This window comes from Oncorhynchus tshawytscha, linkage group LG09 (assembly GCF_018296145.1).
Source record: "Oncorhynchus tshawytscha isolate Ot180627B linkage group LG09, Otsh_v2.0, whole genome shotgun sequence".
Lineage (NCBI taxonomy): Eukaryota > Metazoa > Chordata > Actinopteri > Salmoniformes > Salmonidae > Oncorhynchus > Oncorhynchus tshawytscha.
Genome location: NC_056437.1, coordinates 66,717,732 through 66,739,944, shown reverse-complemented (window position 1 = coordinate 66,739,944; position 22,213 = coordinate 66,717,732). Strand labels below are relative to the sequence as shown.

General features: G+C 41.2%; 2 protein-coding genes across 16 annotated transcripts in view; one reads left to right on the top strand and one right to left on the bottom strand.

The window, feature by feature from the left end:
- Nucleotides 1-4,831, top strand: part of pbx4 (pre-B-cell leukemia transcription factor 4) — a 54,242-nt gene extending 49,411 nt beyond the window's left edge. For all 6 annotated transcript variants that reach the window (XM_024432815.2, XM_024432814.2, XM_024432813.2 and 3 more), the window contains 2 exons: nt 1,054-1,140; nt 1,335-4,831. In XM_024432815.2, the coding sequence (XP_024288583.1) occupies nt 1,054-1,140; nt 1,335-1,427 (180 nt within the window). In that variant the 3' untranslated portion in view covers nt 1,428-4,831. The remainder of the gene's footprint in view (nt 1-1,053; nt 1,141-1,334) is intronic.
- On the bottom strand, nt 3,715-22,072 carry lpar2a (lysophosphatidic acid receptor 2a). Of its 10 annotated transcripts, XM_024432834.2 has the most exons (9): nt 21,111-21,259; nt 12,006-12,111; nt 11,786-11,860; nt 11,554-11,632; nt 11,166-11,283; nt 10,808-10,959; nt 10,305-10,483; nt 9,725-9,987; nt 3,715-5,732 (listed from the first exon to the last, which is right to left on the bottom strand). In XM_024432834.2, the coding sequence occupies exons 3-9, from the start codon at nt 11,853-11,855 to the stop codon at nt 5,658-5,660; spliced, it is 936 nt and encodes a 311-aa protein (XP_024288602.1). In that variant the 5' UTR covers nt 11,856-11,860; nt 12,006-12,111; nt 21,111-21,259; the 3' UTR covers nt 3,715-5,657. The 10 variants fall into 10 exon arrangements, with proteins under 10 accessions (XP_024288602.1, XP_042183216.1, XP_024288599.1 ...); XM_042327282.1 differs by lacking the exons at nt 12,006-12,111; nt 21,111-21,259 and adding an exon at nt 21,941-22,072; XM_024432831.2 differs by lacking the exon at nt 21,111-21,259 and adding an exon at nt 21,941-22,065 and having other exon boundaries at nt 11,554-11,860.
- Between the last annotated feature and the right edge of the window lie 141 nt (nt 22,073-22,213).

The following is a 22,213-nucleotide window of genomic DNA, read 5'->3' as shown; positions in this document are numbered from 1 at the left end:
ATAGTGCACTACTTTTGATGAATATGGTACCATTTGGGACGCAACCAGCCCATGGCCCTCTCTCCATCCTGTCACCATGGAAGCCAAAGGCCCCCCCTCTACTCCCCATTACTCTGCTATTGTTGCCCTCCGCTGTTTGTAAACCTGTGGAAGTGCGGTGTTGCTGAAGAGGATCCACAGATTTCTGCTGTAAACAGCCTGAGGTTAGCCTGGACGGTCAGTGGTTGAGGGAAATTCCTCAGTTGTATTTCCTTGACTCTGCTGTGTCCGCATCCTTCTCAAAACCCATTGGAGGAGAATGTCAGAGGGGCGAGACCGCTGGCTTTCTCATCCAATAGGTTTTGAGAAGGTGGAGAGAGGACACGAATGCAATTGAGATTCTCCCTGACTAACCGGATGGTAGGCAGCATTTTCTGCATTCCATCAGTGATGACTGAGAGTACAACATCGTGCGATTTAAATTAGGTAGAAATCATTTCATCTCATCAATCTTGGAATGAACAATACAGGAGCATTAGATATTGGCTTGTAATGTTAGAACTGTGATAGCGGAGATAGTGTATGAACCCAAAGTCAGGGTTGTACAGAGAAGTGTGCAGAGGTTAGCTTGTAGGGAACCAGCAGTCCAAACCAAGAGCCATGCTGCTTTTGCATTGACCGATACAGCAGAGGTTTGTGGAAGCTTTAAAGTTCCTTTAATTCCCACATGTGTTTGTGTGAGACTATGCCCTGATTGATGTGTATCTATGTGTTTGTGTGTGTGCCAGACCCGGGTTCAAATAGTATGTTATCTTCCAAACACTTTTGGGCTTGTGTGATTGAGCTTGTGTGGCACAACGGAACCAAGCCCGTGCCAATCAAATGCCCTCAAAGTATTTGACAGGAAACAAATCCTTTTTGAACCCAGGTCGTGTGTGTGTGTGTGTGTGTGTGTGTGTGTGTGTTCTTCGATCCTTGTGGGGACCTAAACTCCCACAAGAATAGTAAAACAAGGAAAATGTGTGTATGTGCATGCATCTCGTAGCTGATGGCGCCTGTCTTGTCTCCGTCCAGGTGGATACCCTGCACCGTGTTACACGCCTGACGGCAGGCTATGAGGAGCTGACCACTAGCGCCCTCTACGCCCCACACCGCCTCGACGTGAGTCAAACCTCCTTTTATTTAGACCTAAAGAAATGCATGCCTATCAACAAAGTAATTGTAGTCCAGGTATTTAAGAGCATTTCACACGTGGATTTTACCAGGGTCACAACATGCCTATATTAAAAAGTCTAACAAAACTAGCTGCCCAAATTGACATCTTTTATTTTTCTCTCCTGGTTCTTGCCTTCTAGACTAGCAACAGCTGGCAGGACAACACCCACCCCTCCTGTGTCACTTCTCCACCAGCCCCCCCTGGCAGTGTCCACTCTGACACCTCCAACTGAGACACCCCTCTTCCTCCACCCCAGAGACCTTTCTTTTGGGATATGCTCGGACTACCCACTTACACACACCCCCCCCATCCTCCTTCCTGCCTACCTCTCCACTACCGGTCCGGACTGGGCAACCCATGCCAGGCGCTGTGTATACACACACATACACACTCTCAAACACACACTTCTGTGGACTGTTAAGATGGACAAGTGAACAGAAGACATTTGCCTTCTACACTAGAGAAATTCTGGAGGCTCGTTTTTGTCTTCATATTTAATGAGGAGACTGACTAGCGCCTGATCATGACATCATAACCCCTCGCTGCCTCCAGGACCTTTGACCTTTGGGGAACTACTAACCCAACCTGGCTGTGTAGGGCAGGTGATGATCACTGTCTGTACATTACCTGTGTAAATGCTCATGTCAACTCCACACAGTGTTCACAGCCTGTCCATTACCTATCCCTTGTGAGGTTCTGGTGTTGACGCGTGTGATAGTGGTCACACACACACTCTGGCGATACGGATCACAAGACGAGCTCTGCTCACCTTGCTTGTACCAAAGTGATGTCCTCTCTCCTCCTTCCCCCAACCTGATAGTTTTCACCCCCCTTCTGTTCCTCTGAGAACCAACTGGTAACACAAAGACACCGCTGTTGTTTCTCCCATCTTTTAGTATTGAGCGAGTGCTTTATAGGTCAGATATGCACACACCACCCACTTTTACAACCCCTCGTATGGAACGTGGACACAGATCTGTCAAGCACAAACTTTTGCACCTTTTTACAGGTGCCGTCTACCTGGTGACAGTAGCACTGGGGAGTTGAGCAGACAGTTGGCCTGAGGGCAGGACTGAAGATGGAGTTGGGGAATGAGCGATCCTCTTTAGTCCTCCAGAGGTCGTTTCTATTGCGTCCCCCTTCGGTTAGTCATCAAAAGCTATCGACTCTTTTGTAGGCGTTTACTTTCCTCTGTCAACTACTTTTAGTTGATTGTAGCCTTTTTCTTTCTAATGTTGTTTCACAAAGAAATGCACCAGCCACCAAATAAACAGTTTGTTTATAGAACTTAAATGTGGTGTTGGGACGGTGAAATGGGTGGAATGAAATATGTTTTGGGGCAGAGATGGCTATTTCATTGGGGGGACAAAATGTGACATGAAAATATTTGTGACAGTCTTCCAATGCATGTAGGCTTTTTAGGTGTTCAGTGATGGCTCTCATTTAAATATTCAAGTTATTTAGCTTCTTCACTTTTGTTTTCTCAAAGATACAGACCAAAAAGGAGTAATGCGTTATGCTGTATGTACAGAGTTTCTTAGACGTTTCAATCGGGATGGCTTAATGAACACCGCCCAGCCTTGCTGTATTCATTAGGAACGGAACTGGCTGAAGCGGAGGGACTTACCTAAATTTGTCCAACAAGAAAAATATATATATTTTTTTTGTTGCCATTGCTAAACATTTTTGCTACGGTACAAAACATTTCACTTTCGGTGTACACTAATGAATAGGACCCTGGGTTTATACTCCACCAAATGGTCTCTGGATCAGAACTTTCCTGGGGGCGTGCACCGAAGTGCGTGAAGTCAGAGGTTATGGAGTACATTCAGCCTTTACATTTTTTAAAAATCAGTTAGTCTTTGGTATATTTAACAACTGTGGCCTCCCCACTAGCAGGGTATTGTTCAGTAGGGCGAAAACATTTTTAAACCGAGTGGTACGGGTAGATGCTACTACCTGAACTTATCCAATAGGAATGCGTGTTTTTGGTTGCAAACCGTTTTGCTACGTTGTGCCCTACTGAACAGGACTCGGGTGGAAGTCCCTGGTCCAGACAGGGCTTAAACTCTCATCTACTCATAATAATCTGTCTTGCTCACAGGCCACACTACAACTTTGCATCGTACCAAAAATACCAGTTATCAAGATGATTATATTTCACACACACACAAGTTGGTGAATAAAAAGTTTTCCGTTTTGGGGTAGAGGGAATGGCCTCATGTCGTTTAAGTTTGCGGTTCTATGGGGGGGCTGTTTGTCTGTCACACCAGTGCTAAAGAATTGATTGTATTGTTGCTGTGGAGACGACAGAGCATCGTTGCCGTAGAGAGCACTTGTTCCATGGGAAGGCATGTTGTTTTCTCCCTTTACTCCATCTCAGAATCTGCTGGTAAAAAATGGATCCTATTGGTTTAGCTCTATGATTTGGCCAATCAGCAAGGGCTTTACTCTGTTAACTGTTACCAAAAAGGTACCACTGGTTTTATTACGATAAACAAGGTAGTCTTCAGTTTCTCTGATTTCATTTCCTTTTATTTTCATTCAGCTTAAAATTGTTATTTACAATCATACATCAACTGTTAAGAGTACCGGGCATTTTGATAAAGGACAAACTATATATTAAACAGATATACATACATCGTTACAGAGAACTCTTATATTGTATTACCCAAATTAGTGTCCTTGTTTACTGTTATTATAAACATTTCATATAGCTTATTATATCTTACCACTACTACACCAAATTAGTCTTGTCTTTTTCTACCAGTCGTAAATGGATGTCACTGTACAGATTGTGGAATGTTCGTTTCTCTTTTTATAAACCCTCTGCTTTATTTTTGGGTGAGTTGCCTGATTGTTTGGTCTTTAATGTTCTCCTGAGGTTGGGGTCAAGTTCATTATTTTTTGAATGATTATTTGCATATTTTAACTTGGTCTTTTTGTTAATTTAGGTTATGGGTATTGTAGTTTTGTTTGGTACTGTGTGAATTCCAATTGGAACTTCTGTGAAACCGCATTTTAGCAATAACCGCTGAATTAATGCCAGCGCCATTGTTGGCCATCTTGCTAGCATATACCGTGAATGCATTTAATCAGCCCTTACCTCAACTGGGGAACAAAGTCTCTTTCTCTCACATTTTTAGAAATCCCTTATCCATTTAACTTCGGCCATTTTGTCTGGATTGACCCTATTTTATTTTTTATATTTTGTTTTCTCCCAGTATTTTATACTAACGATACAGTTAAACGTAAAAATGGAGCTATTCCTATACAGGTTGAGCCAATAGTGAGTCACCTACTGTAGGATTCTACCACAGAATATTCTATCTGCGACCGTAGAATTCCACAGCACCAAATCAAACGATACATTAAACCCTTTTAATGTGTCACTTTGTTTTGTTAGTATCTTTGTATATTGCTCCCTCTTCTTTGTCCCCTTGTATTTTAAATACCCCCTCTCGTCTCTACCTCTGTCTCTTGTATATAAAACCCCACTGTTTCAAGACCTGCGAGTCTGTACGAACTTATTTTATACCTCAACTTTAGAATTGTTCTAGAACGAGTAAAAAGAATGACAAGTTGTAGTGTTCCTTATTAGATGAAAAAAAATGAATAAAATTGTGCTTTTCATTATTTGGGGTTGGTTTTTATTTTTATGATTAGTCATTATCTATGCTCTTGTGACATTTTAAACAAAAATGACACCCTTTGATGGTTTTACACAGTTGAAGTTTACATAAACCTTAGCCAAATACATTTAAACTCAGTTTTTCATAATTAAAACCCGCCTCTGTAGCTAAGTTGGTAAAGTAGATAGAGCATGGAGCTTGCAATGCCAGGGTTGTGGGTTCGATTCACAGGACCACCCGTACGCAAAATGTATGCATGATCGAATGTCACGCAGTTTCATTTTTAGTAAATAGTGAAAGGGTGATTTTCAGCTTAAATTCCAGTTTTCCCTATATCCCCATGCTGGTATTTTTAAAGCATGTCATGGCTCGTTATGTATCACATAATTGAACTGTGGCACATGGAGGTAGTCCTTCCCTAAACAGTTTGGCTGTTTCTGAATATCTCAGTATTAGTGTAACGCATCTAGATAAACAAAACATACTGTACAAACAAGCATCCCAAAATGTACACGAGAGTATGGCGTCATAAATAACCATATTGTCCAGTGCTTGTCCATTGTCCTCCTGTTTCAACCCCACTAACAGCTTTATTCAATCTGTATCACGGAAGTTCAGCGTAACAGTGATTTAAATTTAAACGCAAAAGGTTCCCGCATTAGCAGAGACGCATTCACAGTAAACGCTGCATATGTCAATCGGAAATCACCTTGCAATTTGTAACGCTTCAGCGACAGATTGAATAGAGGCCTAAATTCACGAGTGGCTGTAGATCTTAATGTCCATGGCGTCAATATGATTGAATCCAGCTGTCAGGGTGAAGAGGCTTGTCACCACTCTGTCTTTATCATCTGGAGGGCAGTAAAGTTGGCTTTCTCTGATTTTACTTCACAACCATTATCTACCTGTGGGGAGCAGACACACAATATCGTCTTTACTGTTGAACAATATCAATTGTATAGTAACCTCTGCGTTCAGAAAGTATTCATACCCATTGACTTACTCCACATTTTGTGTTACAGCCTGAATTCAATCTTTTGTTTCACCAATCTGCAGTACACACACCCACAATGAAGGGCCCGATTCTGACTTAGGAAATTAGGCCTTTCTTACGCACGCCTTTCCTTTTCACTTCTCAGTAGTTGGTATTCAGACTTACCTTATGAAAGGTGCCTTTGCAGGTGTGGTTCCCTTCCGTGCGCTGAATAAATAATTCAACCGCTAAAAACCCTTCCACTTGCGAGCCAATATTTCTCGGTGACTTTATTCAATAATCCATTTGAATATGGTTTACTATTCTAGTTAGAATTGTGTCCGATTAAGGCAGCCCAACGCACCTCTGATTCAGAAGGGTTGGGTTAAATGCGGGAGACGCATTGTTGTTCAACTGACTAGGTATCCCCCTATCCTTTATGTTTCTGCACCAATTGAGAGTATCAGTATTTTGAAATCGACCAATGTAATTAAACGGAATGATAATATAGACTAGACCACGTGAAGGGAAATAACAGTAAATTGACAGTTGAATGTGTTATTAGGCCTATGGCTAGCGGTTAACACTTATGATAGGAAAGCAAAAAAGACATTCGAGAGCATCTCTGCAACTTAAAAGGCCATCATTTAAATGCTGCATAATGGCACAGTATTTCACATCTCCAGCAATAAGGTAAAATATCTAAAACAAGTATATTTAAAATTCTCTTATCCAAAACTGAATACTCATTTACCTAGCTAGCTCTTACCAAGTTGTAAATTAGTGTATGAATCGTGTTATTTCTATCTGGGAAAAAAAATAAGTAGATGCTTTTTCCACTTAATTCATAGTTCCCTCACAAGTAAAGGTGGTGGAATTAAGTGGTCAGAATATGGCTTATCGAATAGCACACTATTCTAATGCTTAAGTTAAAAATCAGAATATGCATTAAAAAAGGGAATCCCGTTCCATTTACGTGCTCTTAATTTTTTTGAAATTGTAGCAAATGTATTGAAAGTGAAATCACATTTACATAAGTATTCACACCCCCAAGTCAAAACTTTGTAGAACCAACCAGCTTTGAGTTGACTTGGGTATGTCTATCAGCTTCGGCACATCTGGATTTGGGGATTTTCTCCAGCTCTTAAATTACTGAACAGAAATATAGACGCAACAATTTCAAAGATTTTACTGAGTTACAGGTCATATAAGGAAATCCATCAAATTCATTGGGCCCTAATCTATGGATTTCACATTACAGGAAATGCAGATATGCAAAAAAAAAAAGTAGAGGCAGTGAGTCAGAAAACTAGTCCGTATCTGGTGTGACCACCATTTGCCTCACGCAGCGTGACATGTCCTACGCATAGAGTTGATCAGGTTGTTGATTGTGGCCTGTGGAATGTTGTCCCACTTCTCTTCACTGCCTGTGTGAAGTTGCTGGATATTGGGCGGGAACTGGAACATGCTGTCGTACACGTCGATCCAGAACATCCCATACGTGCTCAATGGGTGACATGTCTGAGTATGCAGGCCATGGAAGAACTGGGATATTTTCAGATTCCAGGAATTGTGTACAGATCCTTGTGACATGGGGCTGTGCATTATCATGCTGATGATGGCAGATGAATGGCATGACAGGATCTCGTCACGGTATCTCTGTGCATTTAAATTGCCATCGATAAAATCCGATTGTGTTTGTTGTCCGTAGTTAATGCCTCTATATCACGCCACCAATGTAACTCTTTTCATAGCTTTGACATCAGCAAACCACACGCCATACATGGGGGTCTGTGGTTATGAGGCCGGTTGAACATACTGCCAAATTCTCTAAAATGATGGAGGCGGCTTATGGTAGATAAATTAACAATTATCTGGCAACAGATCTGGTGGACATTCCTGCCGCCATCATGCCAATTGCAAGCTCCCTCAAAACTTTAGACATCTGTGGCATTGTGTGGTGTGACAAGTGCACATTTTAGAGTGGCCTTTTATTGTCCCCAGCACAAGGTGCACCTCTGTAATGACCATGCTGTTTAAACAGCTTATTGGTATGCCACACCTGTCAGGTGGATGAATTATCTTGCCGAAAAGAAGAAATGCTCACTAACAGGGATGTAAACAAAATGTGTGCAAAACATCCTTGAGAAAAGCTTTTTGTGAGTATAGAACATTTCTGGGATCTTTCATTCCAGCTTTACATGTTGCATTTATATTTTTCTTCAGTGTTGATGTGGAGCGACGGTGAACAGCAATTTTTATGTCTTTACACAGATTTAATGGGATTCAAGTCAAGGCTAAGGGTGGCTACTTTGAGATTCTTCAAATATAAAATTGATTTATTTATTTAATACTTTTTTGGTTACTACATGATTCCATATGTGTTATTTCATAGTTTTGATGTATTCACTATTATTCTACAATGTAGAAAATAGTAAAAATGAAAAACTCTGGAATGGGTAGGTGTGTCCAAACTTTTGACTGGTACTGTATGTAAATTGAATATGTATTTCATTTAATACATTTGCTAAAATTTCTACAAAAAATGTTTCACTGTCAATGTATTGTGGTATTGGGGTATTGTGTAGATGGGTCAGGAAAAAAAAACATTTAATACATTTTGAATTCAGACTAATGTAACCGATGTGAAATGGCTAGTTAGTTAGCATTTAAAATCGGTGCCGTCACTCGCTCGGAGACCTTAAAGTAGTGGTTCCCCTTGCTCTGCAAGGGCCGTGGCTTTTGTGGAGCGATGGGTAACGATGCTTCGTGGGTGTCAGTTGTCTATGTGTGCAGAGGGTCCCTGGTTCGAGCGATGGGACGGACAAAAGTTATACTGTTACACTAACACAACAAAACGTGAAATAAGTCAAGGGCTATGAATGATTTATATAGATATATCCTGTACATATTTTTTTTATTGTTGATACTTTCTGAAGGCACTGTATATCTGCGTAGAGGCAGACACAATATTGCTCAATATCATAAATAGTAATTGTTCACAAAGATAGCGGCACGCTGTGACAGTCACAAGTGTTAGGTTAAAGTCTAAAGGGAGAAGCAAAGGTGAAAGATGAAGAGGCACGAGATAACGCAGGAAACTAGAGTCACCATTTAAATACATTTGGAATACAAAACTCTCAAATTTGTGTTCTCTTTCAGAAAACATGTAATGATGGCAGACAATCTATTTTGTCACAACGGAGCCCCTTAAAAAATCCAAACCAACGCAATCTTGAGAAAATATTACACAATGGTTTTGCTGTATGTCGTCTCTCGGTCTAAAGTTTGTTCTCCCTCAGGAAAAGGAAAGGTATTCAAATTTTGATTGTGGAAAAAAAAAAGTTGCAGAAGAACACCAAGCAGAGAGAGCAGTTACAAGCATAGCACCACATCCACCAACTAAACAGATATTCCCATCAAATAATCCATTGGAATAAGTAGTTGGAATATGTGTCAGTCAGTCAAAGTTCAAGCCAGAGCCGTTTCGGGTAAAGAAAAAGATTATTGGTCACCTCTTGCCAGTACCAGCTTCTGCATTATTGTAAGAAATTAAAATCTAGGTGAAACACACCGAAGGACAGAAACTAAAGAGGAAATGTGCCATGTGAGCCAGAATGGTAAATCGTTGTGAAGTAAAAGCACATTTTTAGATGTTAGAGAACAACAAAAAGCATGATTAGAACCCACACACCATATAAAAAGCCTATAGCATCGTAATGGGGATCTATCTCAATCTTTACTTGATTCTTTGCACCCTCCCGCCTCGTTCTCATAACCCATTAGACAAGAAGGCCCAAAGAGAGGGACCTTGGACCTAGTCCTTCAATACAGTTGAGAAGGAGGTAAGGAGATAGGATGCCAGGAATCACAGGATTGTTTTTGTTGAAAGAGCTGACCCGTAATCTTTCTGTGGTAACCTACCTCTGGTTGCAGTGTGTTGAACTCCACAGGGGACTGCTCCCCCTGGTGGTCAGAACTCCTCCTACACAGGCAGCACAGGATACACTTAAAGGTCCTTCTCATCTCCTCGTCCCGGAAGGAGTAGATAATAGGGTTAACCAGGGAGTTACACTCAGCCAGGATCAGACAGTACTTCTCATAGGTCAAGGCATGGCTGTCTTTACCCATGATCCCATCTAGCAACAGAGTCATCAGGCCCGGTGTCCAACAGATGACAAACACACCTAGGGAGTGAAGGGAAGCCAAGGAGGAAAACATGAGGATATGCCATACCCATGCCATTCACTTGTCAATTAAAACAAACAATTATGTTCCCCATAACCATACAATAGTATGTATGTTTTAGAGAGTTGCATTGATCTGGAAAAAAAGGTTAGGTACCTTTTAGCAATGAGTAAGTTGTAAGTAGGGATGTGAATGCAAATTATTTGAGAATAGAAACAGTCAAATAAAATGGCACGATTGTTGAACAGTATTAGTTTCAATAGCATCACATCCTCTTGGAAGTGTACGTTCCAAGCCAGTTCCAGATCCCACTCACCCAGTACAATAGAGATAGTCTTCATGAGGTTAAAGACAGTCTCGTTGTGCCTCAGATGGTGGGAGCTGTGCTGAGACATCCGTTTACCCTTACGTCTCACGTAGACATAGATGCGTGTGTACACAGCCACCATGACAGAAAAGGTGAGCAGGTTGAGAGACGCCCAGAAGATCATATACCTGGAGAAGAAAAGACTTTGTCCTTTGCTTTAAACCCAACATCCTGAGACACACACACACACACACACATTGAAAGCCGAGGTCAGCCAGCCACACTGCAGAAGCACCCTTGGAGCAGATCTAGGCTAGGGCACAACAGCAGGAGATGGCATCTAGGATACTTGGGACGCCAACAAACCTCAAGTCCATTTGCCAGCACACTCTTGACCAGGGGTCGTACGTATCAAGCATCTCAGAGTAGGACTGCTGATTTAGGATCAGCTTTGCCCTTTAAATAACATTTTATCGGACAAGGGGGACCTGATCCTAGACCTAGCAGGTTACCTGCGGCTGTAGAGCGGGGCGATGATGGAGCAGTCGCTAAGCTGGCACTCACAGTTCCACCCCATGGAAGGGACCAGCCCCATGATGATAGACACTGCCCAGATACACACGATCAGCAGCACCACCCGCCGTTTGGTCATCTTGCTGTGCAGCTGCATCATCATAATAAAAATAAAACGTATAACACAGCACATAACAGAGACCGCAAATCAATGTACATGATTTAAAAATAAATAAAAAATACAAATAGAGTAGAATGATAAAAACAAGTACAAACACATAAGATACGAAAAGAACAGCCAGACTAATTTAAAGGAAAAGGCTTTGGAGTCTGTTAGAGTAGTTAGTCTTTTTTTACCTGCATGGTAATTATGGTCTGGTGACGCTCCACCGCCACAGCCAGCAGGTTGGCCACAGACGCCGTCAGGCTCATGTCCACCAGAGCATTCCTAATGAACCATTGCTGCTTGGACAGCCTGAAGAAGAAGAAGATTCCTCTGTCGTCAACTGTCACAGAGACACTGAGATTAGTATGTCTTTTATCCAAACCCACTCGAGACACACACACATACATTACAAACACCTACTGAGAAGTTGGAAGTCACGGTCAGCCACAGTGTAGTGCCCATAGAGCAGTTGAGGGTTAAATTTGCTGAAGGGCACAACGGCAGGTATCTAGGATACTGATTCGAACCAGTGACCCTCCGGTTACCGACCCGGCCTCTCTAGACTACTGTCCACCCTACCTGATGGTCCAGGGTCCTGTGTTGAGCACGAGGTTGGTGTAGGCCAAGCCGGCGAACAGGTCCGCAGCGGCCATGTTGGCTAGCAGGAAGTAGATGGGGAAGTGGAAGCGTCGGTTGATCAAGATGGCCGCCATCACCATTATGTTGGACAGGATCATAATGAGGCAGATGGTCAGGCCCAGGACCACGACCACACAGTCCCTGACACACCAGTCTCTGCTGATCTCCTTACCTACGTAATCGTAGAAGAAGGTGACGTTGTGGCTGTAGTCGCACGCGTTTCCCCTGCCACTGCTCTCCATGGCGGCTGGAGACAGAGACAGAATGGTATGGAAATCGGTAAAAGTAGGTGTGAGGCCCTTGGCTCCGCTAGGAGTTGACAGGAATAAGTAAAGTCAAATGAAGGTCTTCTCTGGATGGCATTACTTTGCCCATTCATAGATGCTAACTACCTTGAGCACCTTTTGATGAAGGTATCCAGGTGACTTTTGTTGAGAGCCCCGATGCTTGCTCTAAACGTTAACATGGATCGCTTGCGGTACGGTCTTGGAAACCTATCTTTCATAACAATAAAATAAAAGGCTATATTACTACACAAAGGGTTAGTCTTTAGAACCCTTTATAGGGTTATTTTAGAGTTAGTCTTCCCACGCGGACATACAGTTGAAGTCGGACGTTTACATACACTTAGGTTGGAGTCATTAAAACTTGTTTTTCAACCACTCCACAAATTTCTTGTTAACAAACTATAGTTTTGGCAAGTTGGTTAGGACATCTATTTTGTGCATGACAAGTCCTTTTTCCAAAAATAGTTCACAGACAGATTATTTCACTTATAATTCACTGTACCACAATCCAGTGGGTCAGAAGTTTACATACATTAAATTGACTGTGCCTTTAAACAGCTTGGAAATTTCCAGAAAATTATGCCATGGCTTTAGAAGCTTCTGATAGGCTAGTGACGTCATTTGAGTCAATTGGAGGTGTACCTGTGGATGTATTTCAAGGCCTACCTTCAAACTCAGTGCCTCTTTGCTTGACATCATGGGAAAAAATTATAGACCTCCACAAGTCTGGTTCATCCTTGGGAGCAATTTCCAAACGCCTGAAGGTACCACTTTCATATGTACAAGCAATCTGTCTCCTACGGATGAACGTACTTTGGTGTGAAAAGTGCAAATCAATCCCAGAACAACAGCAAAGGACTTGTGAAGATGCTGGAGGAAACAGGTACAAAAGTATCTATATCCACAGTAAAACTAGTCCTATATTACTTGAAAGGCCGCTCAGCAAGGAAGAAGCCACTGCTCCAAAACCGCCATAAAAACGTCAGACTACAGTTTGCAACTGCTCATGGGGACAAAGATCGTACTTTTTGGAGAAATGTCTTCTGGTCTGATGAAACTAAAATAGAACTTTTTGGCCATAATGAGCATTGTTATGTTTGGACAAAAAAGGGGGATGCTTGCAAGCTGAAGAACACCATCCCAACCGTGAAGCACAACATCCCAACCGTGAAGCACGGGGGTGGCAGCATCATGTTGTGGGGGTGCTTTGCTGCAAGAGGGACTGGTGCACTTCACAAAATAGATGGCATCATGAGGTAGGAAAGTTATGTGGATATATTGAAGCAACATCTAAAGACATCAGTCAGGAAGATGAAGATTGGTCGCAAATGGGTCTTCCAAATGGACAATGACCCCAAGCATACTTCCAAAGTTGCGGCAAAATGGCTTAAGGACAACAAAGTCAAGGTATTGGAGTGGCCATCACAAAGCCCTGACCTCAATCATATAGAAAATATGTGGGCAGAACTGAAAAAGTGTGTTTGAGCAAGGAGGCCTACAAACCTGACTCAGTTACACCAGCTCTGTCAAGATGAATGGGCCAAAATTCACCCAACTTATTTTGGGAAGCTTGTGGAAGACTACCTGAAACATTTGACCCAAGTTAAACAATTTAAAGGCAATGCTACCAAATACTGAGTGTATGTAAACTTCTGACCCACTGGGAATGTGATGAAAGAAATAAAAGCTGAAATAAATCATCTCTACTATTATTCTGAAATTTCACATTCTTAAAATAAAGTGGTGATCCTAACTGACCTAAGACAGGGAATTTTTACTATGATTAAATGTCAGGAATTGTGAAAAACTGAGTTTAAATGTATTTGGCTAAGGTGTATGTAAACTTCCGACTTCATCTGTATATCCATGTTACAGCGCTTGTTTACGGAAGATAGACTGAAGACAGAGACGACCACCTGTGCTAATTAGCTATCTAGCTTGCTCTGAACACCTGTGTGTAAGCGTAACTGGGGAGGAAGTGTAGTTCGTCAACTGCTAGCACACGGGCAATTCCACTTCAAATGTATACCGAACAGAAAAAAATGATTTCAAAGTTAAACAAACCATACAACTCTGTGAACTATGACCAATTGACATGGAAAATTTTTACATTAACACATTTCATGGAAGAACTGCAACATTTGGTAACAAAATGTCTGTAAAATTTCCCTCCGCTTTTTATGTGTCCACATTTTCCAAAGACTGATTATTGAACTACAGTAAATGATGTGGATTTACATCCAGTCGCAGAATTGTGGTAACGGAATTTCATCATGGATATCCTGATCTGTACGACGCAGAAATGCATCATTATGGATATGAATGTCATTCTATTCATGGTAATGTATCCTAAATAGGTACACAAAAAAAAGGTAGAAATATGTAATCATCCTTCGCATATTATTCTACACATTGGCTATTATTTATTTATGAGCTTCGCCATTAAACAAGACCAAATTTGGTTGGCCCTACCCGGAGCAAATCTGAACCAATCATAGATGTCTATGTTTCAGACGTTTGGACAGCAAAGTACAGTATAGTAGAATATAGTACAGTAGAGTTCAGTACATTGTTTACTCAACTCTAGTGTGCTCTACTTTGCACTGAACTCCATTATCCTACTCTACTGTTCAGTACAGGACTGTACTATACTTCTCTTTACTGTACTCTACAGCAAAGAAAGACCTAGCAAACCTACGGCTGGCTCAAAATAAATTAGCTCGCCTTGCCTTTAAGATGACGCCGAAGAGGATGTCTGAAGTTTTACATGCTCCTGACCAATTGTGCAATTTTTTTTTTTTTTACGTTGTTTGTACATAATGTTGCTGCTGCCGAAAATAACTTCGGTCATAAGAGATAAGGGGTGTGTGTCTTTTTGTCAATAAGAGATTACTCAACACGAACTGGAAGAAGCTTTTTTTCATTAACGAGTCCGACAAGAAGGATATTCTGCTCTACCGGGAACAGGCCCAAATCCCCGTCATTTGTGTGAAAAAAAGACAGAGGAAAAGAGGAGGCAGATCGGGCTGCCTTTTGAGAATCCATAGGCGAGCGAGTAAATGTCCACTGCCTTCCGTTCTACTTGCTAACATGCAGTCATTGGAAAATAAAATTGATGACCTACGATTACGATTATCCTACCATCAGGACATTAAGAACTGTAATATCTTATGTTTCACCGAGTCGTGGCTGAACGACTACACGGATAATATAGACCTGCCGGGATTTTCCATGCACCAGCAGAACAGAGAAGCTATGTCTCGTAAGATGAAAGGTGGGGGTGTGTGTCTTTTTGTCAATAACAGCCGGTGCACAATGTTTAATATTAAAGAAGTATCGAGGTATTGCTCGCCTGAGGCAGAGTACCTTATGATAAGCTGTAGACCATACTATCTATATTGTTCGTAGCCGTCTATTTACCACCACAGACCGATGCTGACACAAAGACAGCAATCAACCAGCTGTACAAGGCCATAAGCAAACAAGAAAATGCTCATCCAGAAACTGCGCTCCTAGTGGCCGGGGACATTCATGCAGGCAAACTTAATTTACCAAATGTTTACCAGAATGTGCAAACAGAGGGAAAAAAACTTGAGAACAACTTTAATCCACACACAGAGATGCATACAGAGCTTGGAGGCTAGGTCAGAGTCAGACCGAAACTTGATAAAGAGAAGTAACCACTGTCTGGTATTGACATTTTGATCTTGTGTGACAGTGGACAATGCTAATGAATTCAGAAAAACTACTGTACTAGGTTACCTTATAAGGTAACGTCAGCATATTGCTGTATACATACATTGACATAGGTGATCATACCACTAGGGAGTGATGACATGTATAAAATCCACTGTGCTTTTAGGTGGGGTGTAGAACTTACTGTGAAACATACATGCTGTGTTTCCATTGTCACTTCTGTCTGCAATTGCATTAATAAAGGTTTGATTTGATTTACTTAAAGATGATATTGTCTGACTGCTGATTTCACCAATAAGCCAATGATTGACAAGGAACCTACCCCGACAATACCCTAGACCCACTCCAATTCGCATACCACCCCAACAGATCCACAGATGACGCAATCACACTCCACACTGCCCTTTGCCACCTGGATAAAAGGAACACCCGTGAGAATGCTGTTCATTGACTACTGCCCAGCGTTCAACACCATAGTGCCCACGAAGCTCATCCCTAAGCTAAAGCTATTAAACACCTTCCTCTGCAACTGGATCCTGAACTTCCTGACGGGCCATCCCCAGGTGGTAAGGGTAGGCAATAACACATCTGCCACGCTGATTTTCAACACTGGGGCCCCTCAGGATTGTGTACTTAGTCTCCTCCTGTACTCCCTGTTCACCCACGACTGCATGGCCAAACGACCACAACACCATTAAGTTTGCTGACGACACAACAGTGTCACCGATAACGATGAGACAGCCTATAGGGAGGGCAGAGAACTGGCAGTGTGGTGCCAGGACAACAACCTCTGCCTCAATGTGATCAAGACAAAGGAGCTGATCGTGGACTACAGGAACAGGCGGGCCGAACAGGCCCCCATTAACATCAACGGGGATGTAGTGGAGCAGGTTGAGAGCTTCAAGTTCCTTGGTGTCCACATCACCAGCGAACTATCATGGTCCAAACACACCAAGACAGTCGTGAAGAACAAAACATTTTCCACCTCAGGAGACTGAAAATATTCTGGGTCCCCAGATCCTCAAAAAGTTACACAGCTGCACCATCGAGAGCATCCTGACCGGTTGCATCACCGCCTGGTATGGCAACTGCTCGGCATCTGACCGTAAGGCGCTACAGAGGGTAGTGCGTACGGCCCAGTACATCACTGGGGCCAAGCTTTCACAAAGAACTAACATCAACAACATGCATGAGTCTTTCATGGTTGAGGTTTGAGGAGAAATGTACTACTTCTCTTCTAGTCTTTTTAAGAAACATGTTGAAAATGCCAAAAGACTTGAATAATCTATTTGCATACACTTCAAAACAGACACACAGTACCAGTCAAAAGTACACCTACTCAAAGATTTTTCTTTATTTGTACTATTTTCTACATTGTAGAATAATAGTGAAGACATCAAATCTATGAAAGAACACATATGGAATCATGTAGTAACCAAAAAAAGTGTTAAACAAATCAAAACATATTTTATATTTGAGATTCTTCAAAGTAGCCACCCTTTGCCTTGATGACAGCTTTGCACACTTTTGGCATTCTCCCAACCAGCTTCATGAGGTAGTCACCTGGAATGCATTTCAATTAACAGGTGTGCCTTGTTAAAAGTTAATTTGTGGAATTTCCTTCCTTAATACGTTTGAGCCAATCAGTTGTGTTGTGACAAATAGCCCTATTTGGTAAAAGACTAAGTCCATATTATGGCAAGAACAGCTCAAATAAGCAAAGAGTAACAGTCCATCATTACTTTAATACATGAATGTAAGTCAATCCAGAAAATGTCAAGAACTTTGAAAGTTTCTTCAAGTGCAGTCGCATAAACCATCAAGCGCAATGATGAAACTGGCTCTCATGAGGGCCGCCACAGGAAAGGAAGACCCAGAGTTACCTATGCCACAGAGGATAAGTTCATTAGAGTTACCAGCCTCATAAATTGCAGCCCAAATAAAGTAACAGACGCATCTCAACATCAACTGTTCAGAGGAGACTATGTGAATCAGGCCTCAAATTGCTGCAAAGAAACCACTATTAAAGGATACAAATAATAAGAAGAGACTTGCTTGGGCCAAGAAACGCGAGCAATGGACATTAGACTGGTGTAAATCTGTCCCTTGGTCTGATGAGTCCAAATTTGAGATTTCTGGTTCCAACCGCCGTGTCTTTGTGAGACACAGAGTAGGTGAACGGATGACCTCTGCATGTGTGGTTTCCACCGTGAAGCATGGAGGAGGAGGTGTGATGGTGCTTTGCTGGTAACACGGTCTGTGACGTATTTAGAATTCAAGGCACACTTAACCAGCATGGCTACCACAGCGATTCACCATCCCATCTGGTTTGGGCTTAGTGGGACTATCACTTGTTTTTCAACAGGACAATGACCCAACAAACATCTAGGCTGTGTAAGGGCTATTTGATCAAGAAAGCGAGTGATGAGTGCTGCATCAGATGACCTGGCCTCAACGCAATTGAGATGGTTTGGACCGCAGCGTGAAGGAAAAGCAGCCAACAAGTGCTCAGCATATTTGGGAACTCTTTCAAGACTGTTGGAAAAGCATTCCAGGTGAAGCTAGTTGAGAGAATGCCAAGAGTGTGCAAAGCTGTCATCAAGGCAAAAGCGTAGCTACTTTGAAGAATATAAATATATTTTGATTTGTTTAACACTGTTTTGGTTACTACATGTGTTAGGGTAGCCTAGTGGTTAGAGCGTTGGACTAGTAACTGGAAGGTTGCAAGTTCAAACCCCTGAGCTGACAAGGTACAAATCTGTCATTCTGCCCCTGAACAGGCAGTTAACCCACTGTTCCTAGGCCGTCATTGAAAATAAGAATTTGTTCTTAACTGACTTGCCTAGTTAAATAAAGATTTTAAAAAAAACATTTCATGGTTTGTGTCTTCACTATTATTCTACAATGTAGAAAATAGTAAAAAAAAAAAGAAAAAACCTTGAATTGGTAGGTGCGTCCAAACTTTTGACTGTACATACCCCACCAGACACGCCACTATGGGTTTCTTCACCGTACCCAAAACAAAAACAGAATTCATGCATCACTCAGTTATGTAATGCTCTGCCACCAGAGGTTAGTCAGGCAAAAAGCAAGTTTCGCTTTAGAAAACAGATTAAAGAAAACATTGTATCACAATGCCTATCCTCTTTCTAAAGTTCTAATTTAACTATACTGTACATAGGAATAGGAATATGTATATGTATATGTATATTGGAATAGTGTGTAAATTGTATTTTTGTTGTCGCTTGGTGTCTTTCCAATTTATAACTCTTATTTTATATATAGAATTTCATGTAATATCTAATGTTGTTCTCGTTTATAACTGTTCTGTACTTTGTCATGCACTTGTATGTTTATGTGGACCCCAGAAAGAGTAGCTGCTGCATGTAGCTGCTGCATTAAATTGCAGAACTTCCGTTAAAGATTTTTTGCAAATCCAATTTGGTAATAATTCCTAATCAAAATGAATATCCGTAAAACACTAACTAATTGATAGGTCTACCTTTACTTGTTACTTCTGTAAACGTTCATTATTCTCCCTCATGAGGAATATCTTAAAGAGATGTGGGTTTTTTGTAATGGAATTTCAAGACACAAGGCAATGTTTCTTAAACTTACAGAAGGCAGAAAAATATCATGAACTAAATGTAAGTGTTGATAACTTGGCAGGGGTATTTCTAATACTTTAAGACTTTTTTTCTGGTAGATATTTTCTAAACCCCTTTTTCATCTGACAATAAATCAAAGCCTTTGCTTATTCCACATTTTTTTTAATGTAATATGGTTGAAAAATGTATACATGCCTTAATATTTTTTTTTAAAAGACTCATAGCTTTCATTTAACACCCAATTTGATATGCTCCTATAAACATTTACATGGAAATGACCACACACATGGTATGGATCTGTGCAAATCTGCTACAGTAACAGGCATCTTTTTTCTTTGAAAGATTCTTTCTTGCTGATATGAAAGATAAGGGCCATATATTTCGAAAAACCGTTAAAACACAGCATTGTAATTGCAGTTCACACAGAGCTGTGGGCAAAGCTGACCACTGAAACCCCCTATACAGAGCTAGGCACTACTGATTTCTATTTTTTTTATTTAACTAGGCAAGTCAGTTAAGCACAAATTATTATTTCCAATGACAGCCTACCCCAGCCAATTCTGGGCTAATTGTACACTGCCCTATGGGACTACCAATCACGGCCAGATGTGATACAGCCTGGATTTGAACCAAGGACTGCAGTGATGCCTCTTGCACTGAAATGCAGTGCCTTAAACCACTGTGCCACTCGGGAGCCCTATACTAGACACCTTGTGCCACAAAAAGGCATGTGTAAACCAGCAGAGTGCAGGTTGAGTGTGAACTCAACCTGGTCTCAAAGCATTTCGTATTATTCTGGAACGAAATCCGAGACACTCCTTTTAGTAAGATTTTACATTTGCTATGGTTACATAAGACAGATGGTTACTTAAGTCAAAAACTAAAGGGAGGGGGGGGGGGGGGTCAGGGGGTGGGTGGGTGGATGGATGGATGGGTATAAAGCAAATGTCTAGCAACCCGAAGGTTGCGAGTTCAAATCTCATCACGGACAACTTTTCTACTACTTTTTAGCTACTTTGGAATGACTTAGCATGTTAGCTAACACTTCCCCTAACCTTAACCATTTAAGCTAACTCTTACCTTTACCCTAACTCCTAAACTTAACCATAACCCTGATCCCCAGCCTAGATAATGATAGCAAGCTAGCCACCTAGCTAGAAAACATATACGTTTTGCAAATTCGTAACATATTGTATGTTAACAAATTCATAACATATAATACAAATGTAATTTGTAAATAATCATACGAAATGGGTGATGGGCATCCACAAATTAATTCATACTATATGAAATATAACCAATACTAAATGCGGATTTACGTACAGAATAATACGAAATGCTCTGACACCAGGTTGCTGAACTCTATTCTAATACTTTGCGTGAATAAACAGATAACTATCTGATCGCGCCGTGCACTGTTGCAAAATAACAATTTGACAGATATCCAGTTTTTCAAGTTAAACTTAGAACATTGTGCAAGACCAAGACACCAAACCTTATAGTTAAACTTTACATTTTCTTGAACAAACATAAAAAGGTCTACTACGTGACATTGTTTTATTCCCTCTGTAAAAATCAGGTGTAAACAAAGGTATAAGGTACGGTTACAGTAAAACAAGGACTGGTAGAACTAGAAGAAAATCGGAAAGGTTTACGGAATGACGCCTAGGTCAATTTAAGAAGTTTCAGCTTTGTTTTAACTCCTATAACTCTTCAGACAAAACAAGTGCAGACTTTTTCAGAATAAATACAGGGACTAGAAGTAGGCTACTGTGATTGTCATACCTGACTACACACAATTTGATCAACGCTGGACCTGAGTTTGTAATTGAATTACCGAACCCCACATTATACACCCAAGAATAATCATGCGTAGGCTTATTATAATAAACATTCGGTTGCTTACCGCTGTTTTAGAACAACGTTTCCCTCCAATATAACCCGAAATGCAATTTATATGTTGAACACTTCCAACAGGTAAATGTACATTTTCACCCTCAGGGGCCAGGGTTCCGGTCTAAAAGCACGGTTTTGACTGCTCCTACTGTTTTGCTTCGGTACTGCAGACGAACTGACGCCCGGCCCAGAAAGACAAATTCCATACACTGCCACATAAAACAAGTCAAATAACCAATAAGACACCACCTACAGCCAAAGTTAGTAAAGATGTCTAAGTTTATGTATATGTATGTTTTGGAGGCCTGACCAAATTTACATCGAAATGTAAAGATCTGTCACACGTTGAAAGCAAGTCTAAAAAGCGCTAGATCTGTTCTATGTGCGCTATTTCTATGCTTCCCTGGGTTTCGTTTTTGCATATTTTACTTTCGATTTTGTACACCAGCTTCAAAAACCAATACAATAAATATTTGTTATTGAAAATATATTTCTCAGCAGTTTAGATGGTACAATGATACTATAAACTGCATGTTTTATCACATAAACTGAAATTAGACAAACTATTGGAATTTTTGCAAGCAGGAAATGGCAGAGCAATTTCTGCATATTGCACCTTTGACATGTTATATTCATCCAAAGTCTGGCATGTGTTAGGATAATGTGATGACGTTGTCGCTGCTCCCTGTGCGCACTGAGTGCTAGTGGTTATGTGATGTTGATCCATAAAAACCGGATGCAACCCGGAAATAAACGGTCCATGTATTGGCAATATGCGAACGTGAGTAGATTTCCTTGGGTTACGGTCAAATCACTTAAGACACACCCTCGTTCACTTACCCTCTCCTTATGCCCTTGGGGGAATCCCCGTCGCCATCTTGGTGGGTGGTCCAAATGATTAGCCAAGCAAGGGAGGTTTGCAACGTAAGCCCCTCAGCCTTCGTTTTTATTCGGCTTTGCGAGTGTACTATTATGATCACTCCCGGGCCTGAAACTCCCCATAATTCAATTTGCGACGATTGTACATCCGCTAAGAAAAGTCCGCGAAAACTTAAACAACATAATTGGAGAAGTCAACGTAGAAGTGTAAGTAAAAACGAACGCAAATAAGTT